Raw genomic sequence first — 19,053 nt, 5'->3', positions numbered from 1 at the left:
CATATGCTGCATAAGTTGGCAGTTCATTCCGCTGTGGCGACCCCTGATTAATAAAGGGACTAAGCCGAAGGAAAATCAATGAATGAATTATTTTTATTTATTCAACTTCAACACATCCAAGATGCTGATTAGAGCTGCACGAATAATTGAAAAAAGATTGCGGTCTCGATTCGGCCCTACACACGATCTTTATTAAGCTTTTCTACGATTCATCAAATTATATTTTCAAGGTCAGGAGAGAAGCATAAAGGCAAACGCACAAATCTTCACAGCAACATGGACAGCTCCAAATGGCGTTAAAAGTGTCACATACTCTATTTATAAGTTATAATTCACCCAAAAATGTCATTTCTGTCTTCATGTAATGATGTATAATGTAATGATGTATTCTCTGGAATACTCTCAAGCAATGGACGTCTGCATTTTGACTGGTTGCCGTCGAACCGTGTCACAGCTCATTACCATAAAGTTGACTCGATATCAGCTCTCCTCAATGCCCACACCGGCGAACATGCACCTCACCGCTGCTTGACGCTTATCGTCACTGGCTCACATTGAAAATGAATGACTTCCAGCTACTTTGATGCTCTTGCCGCTTTTGATGTGAATGCACAGTAAATTAGGACTGAGGTTTCATTTTTGGGTAAACTATCCCTTTAAAGATTATGTATTACTGAAACTGTGGAATTTGATGATTCATAAATTACCATCTACAACCAGAAAACTACTAGCAGTAAAAAAATCAAACATGCTAGCAACATTACACTAACACCCATGGTTCCTGATACAGTACATTATTGAAGCATTTTGAAGATTTGGTTCTCTGCAAGAAACGGTACATTATGCGTATTGATGTTTGAATATAAATTTGAGAATATAAAATGTTTCAATCCTTTCTAAGAGGGTAATACCCCCCAAATCCTGTTATAATTCACACCCTGGCCTTGACACTCAACATACGCGACAATAAAATAAAAGCTTGGCTTGCTAACAGTGTGTTCAGCAGATCTCATTTTGGCGTCTTGCCGTCCTGAGTACAGTATATCTCTGTTGTTCCCTCCATTTCTGTCATCCCGTGCGGTCAGGAATACTCTGATTATCATTTCACCTGATTTATCAATCCAATTTTGACTTTTGGGAGCCGTGAAGAAAGCAGCATTTGAGCGAGAGAGGAAACAAGAGTCGGCTTCTGAGAAATGGCTGAAAGCAGATAAATGACAGAAAGAAATCATTGGCATTATACAGTTAGACATTTTCTGCTGAATTTGGAGCTGTACTGAATTTATTATGAGTGTCTCCTAAGTGCCATTAACCATGACAAGCAGGAATGATCATCTCGACCTGTTTGCCATCAGTTAAAGACACACATCTATATTAGCTTTCAAATATCTACAGTATGATTCTGTTATAGACTTATGCAACCTATAAATCCTCTGTATTGTACTGATTGCCTGGGAACCACTTGATCTATCTATCTATCTATCTATCTATCTATCTATCTATCTATCTATCTATCTATCTATCTATCTATCTATCTATCTATCTATCTATCTATCTATCTATCTATCTATCTATCTATCTATCTGTCTGTCTGTCTGTCTGTCTGTCTGTCTGTCTGTCTGTCTGTCTGTCTGTCTGTCTGTCTGTCTGTCTGTCTGTCTGTCTGTCTGTCTGTCTGTCTGTCTGTCTGTCTGTCTGTCTGTCTGTCTGTCTGTCTGTCTATCTATCTATCTATCTATCTATCTGCTGTTCCATCCATCCATCCAACCATCGTTCCATCCATCCTTCCATCCCTCCCTCCATCCCTCCTTTCCTCCATCCATCCATCCCTCCATCCATCCATCCATCCATCCATCCATCCATCCATCAGATGGATGGCATAAAGTATGCAGGTACATTTAACATCAGAAAATTTGCTCGTTACTTTTGTCAAAAGCGAGTGTTAAACACTTATAAAATACTCTGTACTGATGAGCAAAAATCTAAACATTCACTGACAAAAAAGATGACCCTGTTTCTGCATGCAAAATAGATTTTAAGGATTAAAACTAAATTTAGCTGCTTTATTATAGAGATTTAGTAATTACAGCTCATTTTTGACCCAAAGGGTGAACAATACCCAACAGGCACACAACGTCATAAGATGTTAATATTAGGTTAGATTTAGGTTGTGACATCAGGTGACCAAAATTCAATGTCTAGCCAGCGTCTAAGCACAACACTATTTTGATGTCCAATCACAACATTGATGTTTGGTTGATTTTAGGTTGTGTTAAAAGTGCCTGATAAACGTCATAATGCTAACATCCCCACAACATCCAGCTGTAAAATCATTATAGACATTGATTTTAGGTTGTTTTAGAAAATGACCAAGTCCAACAATGTAATGTCCACACAACGTCCAGCTGGAACATCATTATAGATGTTTATATTTGGTTAATTTATGGTTGTTTTGGAAAGTGACCAAAATCCAACGTTGAGCCAACATCTTAAACCAACATCATGTTGATGACTAATACTGACATTTATTTGTCAGGTATGGGAACCAAAATCCAACATCTTGTAGACATGATAGTGTAATGTCCACACAATGTTACGCTGTAACATCATTATAGACGTTAATATTTGGTTGATTTTAGGTTGTTTTGGAAATTGACTAAGTCCAACGTCGAGCCAAAATCTTAAACTAGCGTCACATTGACGTCAAAGACTGACATTTAGTCATCAGGCATGGCAACCAAAATATAATGTCTGATAGACATCATAGTGGTAATGTTTACACAACGTCAAGCTGTAACATCATTACAGATGTTGATATTTGGTTGATTTTAGGTTGTTTTGGTAAGTGACCAATATCCAACGAGCCAAAATCTTAAAACAACGTCATGTTGGCGTCAGACACGTTTATTCGTCAGGTATGGCAACCAAAATCTAACGTCTAATAGACATCATAGTGTAACGTCCACACAACATCAAGCTGTAACATCAATATAGACTTTGATATTTGGTTGATTTTAGGTTGTTTTGGTAAGTGACCAATATCCAACAAGCCAAAATCTTAAACCAACGTCATGTTGGCGTCAGAGATGTTTATTCATTAGGTATGGCAACCAAAATCTAACATCTAATAGATATTATAGTGTAACGTCCACACAACATCAAGCTGTAACATCAATATAGACGTTGGTATTTGGTTGATTTTAGGTTGTTTTGGAAAGTGACCAATATCCAACGAGCCAAAATCTTAAACCAACGTCATGTTGGCGTCAGACGTGTTTATTTGTCAGGTATGGCAACCAAAATCCAATGTCTAATATACATCATAGTGTAACGTCCACACAACATCCATACAACGTCCACACAACATCAAGCTGTAACATCAATATAGACAATGATATTTGGTTGATTTTAGGTTGTTTTGGAAAGTGACCAAAATCCAACATTGAGCCAAGATCTTAAACCAACCAATGTTTATTCATCTGGTATGGAAACCAAAATCCAACGTCTGGTAGACATGATAGTCTAATGTCCACACAATGTTAAGCTGTAACATCATTAGACATTGATATTTGGTTGATTTTAGGTTGCATGTTAGACATTGACGTTGGCGTAAGGTTGGGTTCTAATGTCAACCCAATTTTAATTTCCAAACAAAATGCAACATCCCCGCGACGTTGGCGTATAACGCCAATTGGACGTCATGTCAATGTCCTGTGTCTCCTGGGTGTATACAGAATAAGACAACAAATAGGCTTAAGTAGTGAATGGCAAAAAGTGGAACTTACTCAATGTCGACTCAAACGTGAGCAATAAAGCACATGTGTATGAGAAAGCCGAAGTAGAGGGGTTGTGTTTGTGTGTGCATTTCATCATCTCCCAAAGCATCCGGCTGCACGTGAACAGTCCACGGTCATTTATTGCGCTCTCATTGCTCCTGGCTAAGCACTGGCACGCTTCACACAACTCAAAGCATCTCTGCAGTTCATCAGAAGCTCCATCGACACACCAGCGGGTCTATAAATCCACCACATGCTGGCCTGACAAACCCTACTGAACAGAGCCTGTGTGTGTGTTTGCTAGATTGAGTGATGGAGGGGGGTAAATCACACCAACAGTGAACAAGAGATGTGAATGGGCAGATCTTAACAGAGGAGTGAATTAGAGCTGTGGGCCTTCCTGAAGCCCCACCCTCTTCATGGGCACGTGGGTTTGTGTACAGCGTTCACTTGGTGGTATGTTTTTGTGTTGTAGTTGGCGTCGTGCTTTGGGATTGATGGCGTTAAGGTGGAGGGCAGAGGGATTGTGGGTAGTGTTGAGAATTATAGTGTCGGCTCGCTTGTACACTCAATGCCCACAGCCAGAGAGACGTGTGGCACAGCAGCGGGATCCTGTGGTGAGTTCTGAGTCTGTAAGATCTCTTCGCTCTCATTGTTTGTGAGCTTTTGACTTGTTTTCTGTTTGATCGTGACATCTTGGCTCAGTTGCTCCTGAGGCGTTTGTTAATGGCCTTGAGTTTGACAGCAATACATTACTTTGAGTTTTCAGTCCGCCTCGGAGTTTCTTAAACTTTGTTGTTGTTGTTGTCATGGTTGAAATGCAGGTTTTTGTATTTTCCTCTCAAAAGTCAAGGGTAGGGTTGTTTTGTGCCATACATTCTTTTGGTATTTAAAGGGATTGTTTAAATAAAAAGGGAAACTTTCAAGTTTTATTTTCCTGTTTGACCAATACAAATATAAGTCACTGAAATCCAGGTGTCCACCTACTGTAGCTCGCCTCTGTAAAAGCACGGTACTTAATTTCACCTACAATTAGAAAAAATAAACGCCCAGCACAGCTCAACAATAAGGACTCCCCGATGGCCCGGGGGCAGTGTGTGAGGCACTCGGGACAGTAGACAGGATTGTTACTGGCCTGATCTGTGCTGCTTTGTCACAAAAGTTTAATTTGCCTGTGACTATTTGCAATTGCCTATGAATACAGTCTTAGAATCAAGAATCAGTTTGTGCTTTTAAGCCTTTAAATGCTGCCTTCTCTGTAATGTCTTAAACAATATATTGCTTTTTGGTTCCCCTTATCTGATTGGATGTTGTGAGCATGTCGTTTTTTTTTTGTAACCTGGTAAAAACCAGTACAGCGAAGTGACATCAACATCAAATTATGAGAAAAGAATGTCTTGAAAGCAGACATTTACGTGTGTACAATGCGACAGTTTGCTCATTTTACATTTATTAACATATTAAAAATATTTAAATTCTAGATTCAAACACACTTTGACAGTATATTTAAATTATGTGGCTAAGAAATAGCTATTAACTTTTGTTTTTTTTTTTTTTTTGGTGGGGCCAGTGAAAATATTGGCAGGGGAAGTAAAAATCTGAATCGCTGGCCCAGTAGAAAAAATCCTTAGTGTTGAACCCTGCCCAGATTATATATTGTAATAGGTTTAAACTGCTAAAACTAAAATAATGTATACAATTTTATACAAGTTTTATTATTCAGTTCAGCTGCAACCCATCACTGGGAAAACACCCATACACTCTCATTCACACACATACACTAAGGACAATTTAGCCTACCCAATTCACCTATACCACCTATATGTCTTTGGACTTGTGGTGGAAACCGGAGCACCCTGAGGAAACCCACCCAAACAGTGGAGAACATGCAAACACCACAAAGAAATGCCAACTGACTCAGCCGAAGCTCAAACCAGTGACCTTCTTGTTGTGAGGTGAAAGTGCTACCCACTTCGACAATGTGCAGCCCCAAAATTTGAATATAAGAGTTCACACTTAGATCATGATTTATGCATAGCTTGTTTGGCGTTCTGTCCCGGGAGAGAGCCCTGAGCTAAAGGGATTCTCAAGCCCAGGGTCCCTTTCGTGGGGCGAGGGGAGATTGAGCTCAGGTCAATCTCAAACTACCCTGCTGCTAAGGTCAATGTGAACTTCCTGAGAGTAAGACATTAGAGAAAAGATTTAGGCTTATTTATCTATAATATAGAGCATATTTGGATGGTGGGAGGAAACCTGGGAACCCGGGGAAAACCCACGCGGACATGGGGAGAACATGCAAACTCCACACAGAATTACCAGATGGCCCAGCGAGGACCCAATGCCATTGGCATTCTTGCTGTGAGGCAACAGTGCTATTCACTGGGCCACCTTGCCGCCCATTCTGAATAAAGGTGGAGGAAGGAATATATATATATATATATATATATATATATATATATATATATATATATATATATATATATATATATATATATATATATATATATATATATATGTATGTATATATAGTGACTTGGGATGCTTTGATTGGAAGATCATTTTTAGCTAATGTGGACCAGCTGGGTCAATCATAAGCACAAGCTCCTCTCAAAATTATTTTAAAATTAAACTTCCCTTTAAAAAAATCTAAAATAATAACTAATATCATTTAAAGGGTACAACCATAAAACCAAAATAATTTTTGTTACTTAAAATATACTTGGAAAATATACAGTTGGATTCAAGTCAGGTGATTGGCTGGGCCTTTCTACAGCTTGATTTTCTTTCTCTGAAATCATATGAGAGTTTTCTTGGCTGTGTTTTGGCTTATTGTTTTGAAATGTCAACTGTGGTTTCATCTTCATCCTCCTGATAATGTAGATGTTAGACTGAAGAAGCTGATATTAATTTACAATGACAGAGCAGAGGGTTGCTGAAGAACTGCTGAAAGATTTCAGCTACTGTCTGGGCTTTCACTGCCTTTCTACAGCTCCCTTTCTTCATGTTTTCAATACTTTTTCCAGGTGTCATTTCATTTTATTACACATCACCTCATTTGTAAGCTAATTAGATTAGTTTTCTTGTCATAAATGAATTTCTTTGGTTGTTACCAACATCTTCTGGTGATGTTGGTATATATAATTAAATACAACGATAATGACACAAATCATAAAAATAAAGCTTCTTTATTTTGGTCTCTTGTCAAGACAAGGTCTAAAACAGATGCAAACGGTAGGGATTAAGCCAAAGTAAGGTTATATAACTCTTATTTTTATCCACGATCTTACTTTCTCTCTCTCTTAGATTTCACTCCCTGGAGCATCTGACACCATGCAACTCTTTTAGGACATGCGTTATTAATTCCGCCCGAAAACAATTCCATGAAATGTAATGATTGTGAGGGCGCATGCAAGACGTCATTTTTTGAGAGACACTTAAATACATTATGTGTGCTGTGTATGCAACCTCTATAAGTCACGGAAAGGTTATTTCCATTTATTTTTGTGATTGTTTTTGCGTTTAATTAAGAATTTAGCAGGATCTAAAAATTTTTTGACTTTTTGATGAGTTTGAGCTAGATCCAGCGATCGTGGAAAACTACAGTAGGAGGTCTAATTATACACACAGTTCTGTTTAAACAGCTTACAAAAGATAATTTTCATCAAAACTGCCCTTTAACATGCGATTACACTGAGTTTCAAATGGTCTGTATTACTGCATACCAGTCTTAGAGATTTGTTGTTTTAATTTTAACAGTGCACAACTTCTATAATAATGGAGAAAGAAAATTAGACTCCTTCATCAGTTGCTTTAACTCTTTTTTTTTTTTTTTTTTGATGCAGATATAATTTTCTCCTTACCAGAAAGTTCTATTAAAATAATGCCTAATAAAAATATATTCTACTGACATCCTTTTCAGCCAGGAGCAAACTAAAATTTAGTTTACTGGTAAATCTTGTGGTGGCACTGTGGCTTGGTGGTTAACACTGGTGGTTCACAGCAAGAAGATCGCTGTTTCGAGTGCCGGTTGGGTTGCGGCTTGAAGGGCATCCGCCATGTAAAACATATGCTGGTGTAAAATACCATTCTATCCGCCCAACGACAGAATACAATAAATAGTAGGCTAAATTGTCTGTAGTGTATGAGTGTGTGTGTGGATGTTTCCCAGATGTGGGTTGCGGCTGGAAGGGCATCCGCTGTGTAAAAACTTGCTGGATAAGTTGGCGGTTCATTCCGCTGTGGCGACCCCAGATTAATAAAGGGACTAAGCCGACAAGAAAATGAATGAATGAATGTTTGGGGTTTAATGTGTTTTAAATACTAAACTTTAAAACATGTACAAATGTTTATACTTAACTTTTAATTAGTGTTTGTTGGTTTATGTTAAAGGGGCGAGGCTTCACCTTTAAAAGGCAGCCCCAAATGCCAATTCGGGGTCAGTTAACCTGGGGAGCGAGCTACTATGGTGCCGTAAGCGATCTGTGACTTGTCTGTGTTTGTTTGCTGTTTATTGGTTCTTTTATTTGAATTATTTTGTTACTTTACTGGGTTTTTGGGTTATTTTTTTCACTCTCATACACTGTAATTAAACCATCACTTTGCACGTTACATCAGTGAGTTTTGCCATCATTTTTTTTCTTTTAGGTTTTTCTCGATTTTACATACTTTGAGAACCCACTATGAACCTTGCTGGTTCGTAAGCCTCACAATGAATAAAATCCATCCCTATACAGGAATAATTGGCGGTTCTTTTCGCTGTGGCGACCTCTGATAAATAAGGGACTATGCAGATAGAAAATGAATGAATGAATGATAAAACTTGTTTGTTTTGTGGATCTGTATCATCTGAGAAATGTCTTTGAATTAGTTCAATAGAATCATGCATTTCCTGTTCAAATATCTGATTTAATTCTCCTTTGTCATCTTAAACCAAAGTCCACTTTATGCTACTACGTTATTGTCATTTGTTCATTTCCAGAAACTCCCGCTGTCCTGTTTCTCCTGCAGTTCTGTCTGTTCCCAGCTTGCTTTGACTGAATATGCATTTTGTTGACTCGCAGCCAGTTTTGCGATCCCGAGCGCAGCTGTAATGTAGATGTGCAGATGTTTCATCCGCTCACAGTTATGATTACAGCGGTTCACACTCCAGCACGCTTCTGTCAGTTCAGCAAACACTGTACAACCGCAGCGAGGACCACAATTGTGATTTTATTAGCTAATCCGTGCCGTGTTATTTGTTTTGGCAGTTCCGCTACAAGAGGCGAGTGTACACACAGGCCCACCTGGATGAAAAACAGCTGTCCAAACTTCACACTAAGGTAAGACGAGGGTTTGTAATGCTCACATGCACCTGGCTGATCTGCATTATAGCTGTCATTTTGAAGCTCAGTTTCCAGCTGGTATTAACATGCATTACAGGGATTGGCTGAGATGCTTTACTCAGGGTGTCTGCAGGCCAGGGTCTTAAAAAAATATTAAATGTTGATAAATCAATTATGAGAAAATTAAGGCCCTTAAAAAGGAATTAAAACATAATTTAATCACATTAAATCACAAGAGGTCTTAATTTTTGTTCAAGCGTTGTCAAACCTGTTTGACCCCAAAAATCATATATATATATATATATATAGTATATATATAGTAAATAAAAAAAGTAAAAAAAGTATTTTAGTAATAAAAAAAAAAAAAATATATATATATATATATATATATATATATTTTTTTTTTTTTTCTTTTTTTTTTTTCTTTTTTTTTTTTCCATCTAATATTAACAACGGCATGCTCGATCCATGTGATTGGTCCAGGCTGGGGCATGTCCAGCCAAGCTCCTCCATCTGGGTGGTCAAGTAATTTTCGTATGGAACAAAATCAATGCCAAAAGTCTTGAATTAAAAAGCTTGTTGAATATCACAAACTGAAAAAAATAATACACCGTATTAACAAGTTCTTGCATTTTTATGACTTGAATTCCAGGGTTTGTATTTTTAGGTCCTGAAATTTAACATATCTGTATATTTAAGCTTTGAATATTTTAACAAAAAATATTTCAAACACGTTTTCAAACTTAAAAATTCAATAATTCATATTCAATTTTCAGATTTCACTTACAAAATATTCAATACCCTTTAAAAATTCGATGTATAATATTCAAAAGGTAATTTTCAGTTCATTTTATTTCAGTTGAAATATTCGCTTCCATAAATTCAGTGGATCAAATTCGACTGTTAAAATTCAACATTACATCCGGGAACTGCAGGAAAAGCAATAGATTGCAGATTGAAGATCGCCAGCTGCTCTAGCTTTCACCAGCAGGTGGAGATGGAATAATGTAAGATTTTTAACCCAGTAAACAGGCGATAAAAAGGCTATTAAAGGCACAAAAGTAGCATTTAATATTAATATCAATGCTTTGGACATTATAAATGATAAAAAGTATGAGTAAAATGAGTAAATGAGGTTTTAGTCATCTATATTTGCCCTTATGTAACGGAAGCCAGCTGGTGATCGCGTAAAGCTCACTCCTCGGATCCAGGGACAGTTGTTCTGCAATCTTATCGGAGCTTGTCTCCCATGCTGGCTCGTTACCTGCTCGGACCGGTTCGGTTACTTGCACATAAACCGTCTTTTGATGAATATGATGTTACACATTGTCTATCTTTATTGACTCTTTCTTCCATACACACTAAGTATTATATTGACAGCTAAAGAATATAAACGTAAGAGAAACAGGAGAGGAAATATTATAATAATAATACAAAATAGATAAACATTGACAGGGCTAAGAACAATTACGAACAAAGATTTTCAAAACCAGAGAGATTTTATGAGAATGTCACACAAAACAGTTTACTTGGAAATGTTAAACAGAGTTCAGGTATGATTTAAGGTTGGTTATGGATGGGGCGTGTAATTTAAAATAATTTAACATAACGTGCAAATGCATTAAAGGGACGTCTTCAGTTATTATTTAAACGCAGCTATGTCAGGTATGGGATAGGTTATATAATTTCATTATTTAAATTATGATTGTTAATATTAATATTTTATGACATGTATTTGGGCTATTGCGCTTAAATAAGTCATCCGTGATTCTAAATTAATATTTCTATTCATCCTTTTTAGCTATCACTTTGCTATCGTCTTTCTCTTCTTTTTGTCTATTTTTTATGGTTCTGCCACTGTTACGTTTGCAAAATGTCTTTAGTTTGTTTAGATTATTGCTTTTCCTCTAAAATAGAGACGAAGCAGAAGGAAAATGAATGAATTGATGAATGAATGAAATGATTGACGTTTTTATGCATGTGCTGTGTGGCTTGCGCACGAAAAAGACGAACGAGTGGCCGCGAGCTCCGGTGGCCGGTCAGAGCCAGCGCCGCATATCAAACTGGTTAAGAAATGCTGGATGGCTGCCAATATATGATAGGAATTCTTCCGAAGTTTCAGATGATATCTGGGCTTGTGCATAATAATGTAAAATAAAAGTGAAAGTCATGACATTTGGCCAAGCATAAGAATAGCCTACAAGAGTGTTTCGATTATTATCATGTCATGCTTGGGCTTATATGAATAACACCTCGCTGTTTACCATTTCCGAAAGTGGAGCTGACGTCGGCGCGAAATTGCTTGTATAATTGTAAAAAGAGTGATAAATATTAATGGATTTCTTATATCTGTCATTTCTGATAATATAATTGATTTAACTAGTGTGAGAGTATCCAACACTCATTTAGCAAAAATGCATCCAGAATCCTAAACCAATAACTTTGTCAAGCAAAAATTATGATTTTATAGGCTACTGATTTAAAAAAAAAAAAACAAGAAAAAAGAAACTATTAGCTACCCTAGCAATTGTTTATTTAAATATGATCATCTCAAAATATAAAATAAAAACATAATGGGTTGACTTTGTGAAATCATAAAACAGACTTGCAGAAAAGAGTTAATAAGAATAAATGAGCAAATACATTCTCTCCAGTAGATGGCGATTAAAGCTCAGTTATACCCCATGATGATGAACAGAGCTGCTTTGCAGGAACCCCTCAACCACGCATGTCAAACCACGCATTCTAAACATAATCTTATGAAACTAGCTCAAGTGACAACTATATTAAATTTAAACCAGTTTAAATAAGTTTATATGTTTAATAACTGCAAAAAAGATCAACATTGCTAATCATAAAATACAAACGGTTGCTGAAAAGTTATAAATAATGGTTTTCTCATTTAATACTGAAAACAAATTAAAGTCAGTTATAACTGCCTATTATCAAACCACAGGCGACTCATTTTATTACTTATCATTGGCTGCGACATTGCCACTTTTGCGTTAATACCTTTTTCTCGCCTATAGGCTACATAACAATAAAACAATAATCTGGACAAACTAACACATTTTGCAATCGTTTAACCATGGCAGAACCCCAAAAATTTGAAAAAAGAAGAGAAAGACAGGCAGAGTGATAAAAAGGATAAATAGAAATATTAATTTAGAATCACGGATGACTTATTTAAGCGCAATAGCCCAATTAAATGTCATACAATAATAATATTAACAATCATAATAATAATTCAAATGATGAAAATGTATAACCTATGCCAATCCTGACATAGCTGCGTTTAAACAGCGCAAACATTACTCCTTATAGTTATCCCATATTAGGCGGTTCTGTGTGAATAACTGAAGACCCTCCTTTAATGCATTCGCATGTTAAATTATTTTAAATCAGACGCCCCATCCATAACCAACCTTAAATCATAGGCCTACCTGAACTCTGTTTTGTGTGACATTCTCATAAAATCTCTCTGGTTTTGAAAATCTTTGTTCGTAATTGTTCTTAGCCCTGTCAATGTTTATCTATTTTGTATTATTATTATAATATTTCCTCTCCTGTTTCTCTTACGTTTATAATCTTTAGCTGTCAATATAATACTTAGTGTGTATGGAAGAAAGAGTCAATAAAGATAGACAATGTGTAACATCATATTCATCAAAAGACGGTTTATGTGCAAGTAACCGAACCGGTCCGAGCAGGTAACGAGCCAGCATGGGAGACAAGCTCCGATAAGATTGCAGAACAACTGTCCCTGGATCCGAGGAGTGAGCTTTACGCGATCACCAGCTGGCTTCCGTTACATAAGGGCAAATATAGGTGACTAAAACCTCATTTACTCATTTTACTCATACTTTTTATCATTTATAATGTCCAAAGCATTGATATTAATATTAAATGCTACTTTTGTGCCTTTAATAGCCTTTTTCTCGCCTGTTTACTGGGTTAAAAATCTTACATTATTCCATCTCCACCTGCTGGTGAAAGCTAGAGCAGCTGGCGATCTTCAATCTGCAATCTATTGCTTTTCCTGCAGTTCCCGGATGTAAGGTTGAATTTTAACAGTCGAATTTGATCCACTGAATTTATGGAAGCGAATATTTGAACTGAAATAAAATGAACTGAAAATTACCTTTTGAATATTATACATCGTATTTTTAAAGGGTATTGAATATTTTTTAAGTGAAATCTGAAAATTGAATATGAATTATTGAATTTTTAAGTTTGAAAACGTGTTTGAAATATTTTTCGTTGAAATATTCACAGCTTAAATATACAGATATGTTAAATTTCAGGACCTAAAAATACAAACCCTGGAATTCAAGTCATAAAAATGCAAGAACTTGTTAATACGGTGTATTATTTTTTTCAGTTTGTGATATTCAACAAGCTTTTTAATTCAAGACTTTAGGCATTGATTTTGTTCCATATTTTCGACAAATGCGGGAAGGTGATCTGAAGCTCTCCACAAGTAGCGAAACCATAGAGCAAAACAGACAGCAAAATGGGAAAATAAAAGCTTGTGTACTCCTGGTTGAAGACAGACGAGTTTAAACAGTGGCTGAAACCTGTTGCTAAAAAACAGCAGCGTAATTTATTCTTTCAAGCTTTGTTTCTTCTGAGCTTATCTGAGTTTTGTTGCGTGGTTGTGCACCATTGATTTATTTAATTACAACTGTTTATTAACCATTGTTTATCAAGTTAAACAGTTGATACTGATTACAACTTGAAGTGGCAATGAAGTCTTAGTCTGAGAAGGTATTCAAAATGTCTTAAACGGGTATTGAAATTTCGTTTAGGATTCCTGCATATAACCTGTTACTGTTTTTCAGCACTGGACCAATCAGTGGTTGGAAGGCTTTTATACTGTATATAATTTAATGGAGATTGTAATTGTATAATAAATAAAATTGTGGTGTAAGGCATCACAAATCTCACTATTTGCATCAAGAGACAAATGTAAACAAATAGAGACAAATGTAATTTTCTTTCCATTTATTACAAAAACAGCACTGCAAGAAACTTTTGGTTTTAACAAACATGACTTAGAAAGTTATAAAATATAAAAAATAAAATAAAGAAATAATCAGCTGAATAAAAACAAATAGTAAAATATTCAGTACTGTGAAAAATTCAGTTACTAGTGTTGCTGATAACGCTAAATGTAGAAATCTAACATTAAAATTTGTTCAACCCATGTTTATTTTTAGTCTCATCTTCAATAAATGATTCAGTTATTTACTCATAAATCTTCATGTTTCATTGCTGGATGTGTCATCTTCGAAGAATTATTCAGTGGCATATTTGACTGGTTGTCTCTACCTACTGCAATTGCTGCCTACAACTTTCAATTTAACACAAAAGAAGATATTTTGAAAAATGTTGGTTGCTGGGACCCATTGATGTCCATAGCAGGAAACACTATGGTAGTCAATAGGTGCCAGCGAACAGCATTTTTCAAAATAAATCAGAAGAAAGAAAGCCAATAGTGAAACAAGTGAAGGCTGAAAAAAAGATGGTGGAGTTTTAAATCTTGGGTGAACTATCCCTTATATATTAAATATTTAAGATTTTTTCGCCGTACTAGTCTGAAATTAGACATAATCAATGTGATTACAGCGCTGCATTGATCAGTGATTACATGATGGAGCTTTTTATGTTGTTTTGTGGAGATTGCTGTGTGCAAGATTGTAAAGGGCAGAAAAAATGAGGGACAAAATCATCGTAATTACCAGATTTAAATAATTGTGTTTTGTTTATTTGTACCAGTGTCTCTCAGATGAGACATCTTCAATGTCATTTTACACATTTAAATTAATGTCTCACACTGCAAACAGTGATTACATGTTGGGCTTTAATGTCATTTAATGGATATTAGCTGGATGATCATTTTTATTTTGTTATTCAAGAAAAATAGAAATAGAAATGTTTAAATAAAAATAAAAAAATTCCCGTGGCACTGCACTGCTGGCCACACGGGCACATGTTGCTGCTGACATTTTTGTGGAATTACTTTTTAAACTTACCAATATATTTTAATGATTTAAAACATTTTTGAAGGTACACTGGTATAGTTTTAGGTGCAACAACAGAATGTCGACTTTCGTAGAGCTCTTCATTGGCCTGCTAATCATCGGGCACCTGTTTTCTGTCGGCCACACGCACACAACAGCGAATAGCGACCCGATCATGGTATACACAAGAGAGGACTTGCTTTAGCTTTGGTCAGCCGACTATGATACACACCCAATCCATTCCCACTGTTTGAGAACCAGGGTGACAGCGAGTACATGCCGTCGTAAAAGAGGTCACAGAGGCGGCGTCCGGCAACTTTTTTGTTGACATGAAAGCAGACCCCCATTACTTGCAATTATTCTAAGTTATGTCAGATCATTGTAACAAAGATAAATGAACTACACATCAAAGCTAGAGCCTGCTTTGAGTATCTAAAGTCGGGTCTATTGCCTTTAATGTAGCATCTGCCTCTTCCTATATGGCAAGATGGTTTCCTCGGGTGGCGTTGTACAGCAAAGTTAGAGCTTCATCATGTTCAACATGCTAAGATTAAGATCAAGTACAAAATAAACAATTGCCATTAGATCATGGGTGAAAGGAGTTTTGCTTAATTCAATATTAAAATAAAATGTAAATAAATTACAATGTACTCCTTTTTGATTTTTGGACGGTCTTGGACGGCCATTTTCTTATGATGGTGACATTCCAAACAATGTGAAAAAAGCTTTAGTTAGCAATTTAGTTTTAAGATTATTTGCTGCATAATGACATTTAAAGTAGCGTTATCAAGTAGCATTATCACTTCTTCATCAGCTTCTTCACAATTTCATGTGACATTAGAAGCTTAAGAAAAAGGATTAAACATTGACTTTTGAATGCACAATGAGCATGACATGAATATCTTACTAAATTACTGTTTAAAATGACAATGAATTGAAAACCTACCTGATCCAATGCTGTGATCCAACAAAATTCGGCATATACCTAAAATAAACAAAAAAAATACAAATCATCAGGTTGGCTGCTGATAAATACCTGACAGCATAGGTTAATATTCAGCACTATTGCCACTTTGTTCACAATAAAGTATTTGAATGATGATTCTAGCACCTTCTCAATGCAATGGTCTATAGCATCTGCCTCTCATATATGATGAGATGGTTTCCCGGGGTGGTGTTGCACATCGAAGTTACAAATTCATCATGTTCAACATAAGACCTAAAAACAAGGAAAAAAAAAAAACAATACCAATATAATTATTTCTTAAGTACATCATTTCATAATTCAGAATAACAAGACAAAAAATGCAGCAAAGTAAAAAAAAAAAAAAAAAAAAAAAAAAAATATTTATTTTTTTATTTTTTTATTTTTTTTTACTTTGCTGTATTTTTTTGGACAGATGTATATATATATATATATATATATATATATATATATATATATATATATATATATATATATATATATATATATATATCCATCTGTCCATATCACCCTAATTTCAATACATTTTAATAGTATGGAGAATTAATTTTAACGTTATACTATGTTAGCTTATTATTATTTACATATTATATGTACATGAACATGATTTTATTGGAGATGATTTTTTTAAACCAAGCAGACATTCAAACATTTTTGAACACAAATGTTATTAATAATAATAATAATAATAATAATAAGCAATTTTAAGATTTAGATTTTTTATCTAATTTTTATTGTGTACACTCACAATGACAACAATTGTGTGTGTATTTGCAAAGCAAGGATAATAATCAGTGTAGGCTATCTGTCTTTTCTTTTTCTGTGAACTATTTTTAGAAACGCATCAGTAAAATGCGCTAAAACTCCGCGAAAACAAAACACACAGACATGAAACGTATATCTCTAGAAAGCTTGAATTGTCTACTTTTAAATGCTGCGAGTGCATGTTGAAAACAAATATTGTTTGATAAAGTTATCAGTATGAAGCCAACGCTATGTCTAGTTTTTTAGTCTGAGCTCATTAGAGCTAATGCTACCACGCCCATGAGGCTTTGATATTACAAATAGTCTGCACCTGACGCGCGCAACAGTAGACTGTGTCAGGAAAAACACGTCAATAAAATCAATTGAAAATTGCATTGAACTAATTCAAGTTGAAAACAAATAATCTCTTTTCAAACCGGAGCATGCAAACTCCACACTGAAACACCAACTGACCCAGCCGAGGCTCGAACCAGCGACCTTCTTGCTGTGAAGCGACAGCACTACCTACTGCACCACTGCATCGCCCACTTTTAGTTTCATTGCTACACAAAGTGTATCCTATAACTATAAACTATTTGAAATAAACAATTATACGTGTATGTAATTAAGAATTTTGCAGGATCGCAAAAATTTGTGACTTTTTCTTTATTTTGCATTGGATTCAGCGATCATGGAATCACGAAAAACTTGGCGGTCCGACTCAGGCCCGTGCAGAGACTGTTCAAAGGGCATGTGCAGGATACATTTTTTTGAAGAGCGCGGGGTGGGGGGCGTGTTGTTGTCAACACAGCTGATCAGAACGCGCGCGACAACACGCTCTTCAGTACGCGCGCGTTCTGATCAGCTGTGTTGTCACGCGCGTACTGTAAAGCGGGGGAGGGGGTGGGTTGAGCGTGCGTACTTGAGAGCGGTGTTGTTGCGCGCCTACTGAAGGGCGGGACGGAGGGTGTGTCGTGTCGTGGGGCACTTTTGATCATTTTAGAAGGGCACTTTATATCCAAGACTAAAAAGGGCATTTGCACTGCACAGGTTGAGCCCTATGTGTGCAAGTGCCTGGTCTGACTAATAAACAGTTACTATAATAATAATAGGCAGATAATTAGTCAGTAGTTAATAGCATGAATTGTGATTTAATCTAAAGTGTTACCGAATAAAAAAAACAATTAATTTCCAATTGTTGGTGAACTATCCCCTTACAACCCTTTGCAGGATTATCCATTTAAGCCACTGATCGCCTTGTGGAGGAGTTTGTGTGTTTTTTTGTATTCATAAAATGGTTATTAGCTCTTAACATGTGCTGTCTGATGGTTTCTGAAATGCCGAAAGTATTTTAGTCTCATCGAGCTGTTCAGACAGTGACGTTGATGATGATGATGGTCATAATCACGAGAAGCGTTTACATGACCGTAACCTCCTTCTCTGCTCTTCACAGATCAACAACACTTCTCATAAACACACACACTCGCACACCGTAATGCGCCACAATTACCAGCCGCTCCAATCAACTCCCCTCTCATCATGTTAATGCCCCTGTTTTTGGCCCGTCTGGCCTCGCCGAACGACATCTCCTCTCATCTCCTCAGGAGAAGTCAGAGTTATGGCCTAAATCAAAATGAGCCATTAGCGCAATAAATGAAAATCAATGTTGGCTCCGTACCAATTTCAGCATCATCATGTCGGTTTGAATCCTCCATTCCATTCAATTAGACGAGAAGGTTTTCTTTCGATAAAACCACACGTCTGACAGCGTCACCCCAGTGCGACCGTATTACCGCAGTGAATGAAATGAATTCCTAATCAATGAATAATCCACACTATAGCGCTTATTAAAGGGTTCGTTCGTCCAAAAAAGTCAATTTTGTCATCATCTGTTCACTCTTATGCCATTCAAATGATTCTAATATTTTTATGCAGAATTTTCATAGCTGATCTTTTTTTGCATATAATGGAAAAGAAATTAGATTCATACTTGAGACTGTGTAACCGCCATAAGGACTCCGAGGACATATGCATATCAATATTCAGACTAGTGCTTGAACGATATGAGTACAGTTCTCATTATTTAATTTTAAATGTGTGTGTTATTTTAATGCTGTCAAGCATCATACAGTGACAACTGGTGTACTGCATATATATTGCCCATCATAAATGAGCAGTGGTGGAAAGAGTACTGAAAATCATAC

The 19,053-nt window shown here is 36.2% G+C and overlaps 1 protein-coding gene across 10 annotated transcripts in view; it reads left to right on the top strand.

Moving 5' to 3' along the window:
* The window catches only part of shank3a (SH3 and multiple ankyrin repeat domains 3a), a 368,633-nt gene that overhangs the window by 67,551 nt on the left and 282,029 nt on the right, over nucleotides 1-19,053 (top strand). For all 10 annotated transcript variants that reach the window (XR_015514523.1, XR_015514524.1, XR_015514522.1 and 7 more), the window contains exon 3: nucleotides 9,023-9,094. Coding sequence is in view for 7 of the 10 variants with exons in the window: in XM_087292766.1 (XP_087148892.1) it covers nucleotides 9,023-9,094 (72 nt within the window). In the remaining 3 variants the exon portion in view is untranslated. The remainder of the gene's footprint in view (nucleotides 1-9,022; nucleotides 9,095-19,053) is intronic.

The sequence above is a fragment of the Danio rerio genome, chromosome 18 (genome assembly GCF_052040795.2).
Source record: "Danio rerio strain M-AB ecotype USA chromosome 18, GRCz13ab, whole genome shotgun sequence".
Lineage (NCBI taxonomy): Eukaryota > Metazoa > Chordata > Actinopteri > Cypriniformes > Danionidae > Danio > Danio rerio.
The sequence above is the reverse complement of the archived record's forward strand: the minus strand, read 5'-3'. Positions and strand labels throughout refer to the sequence as shown.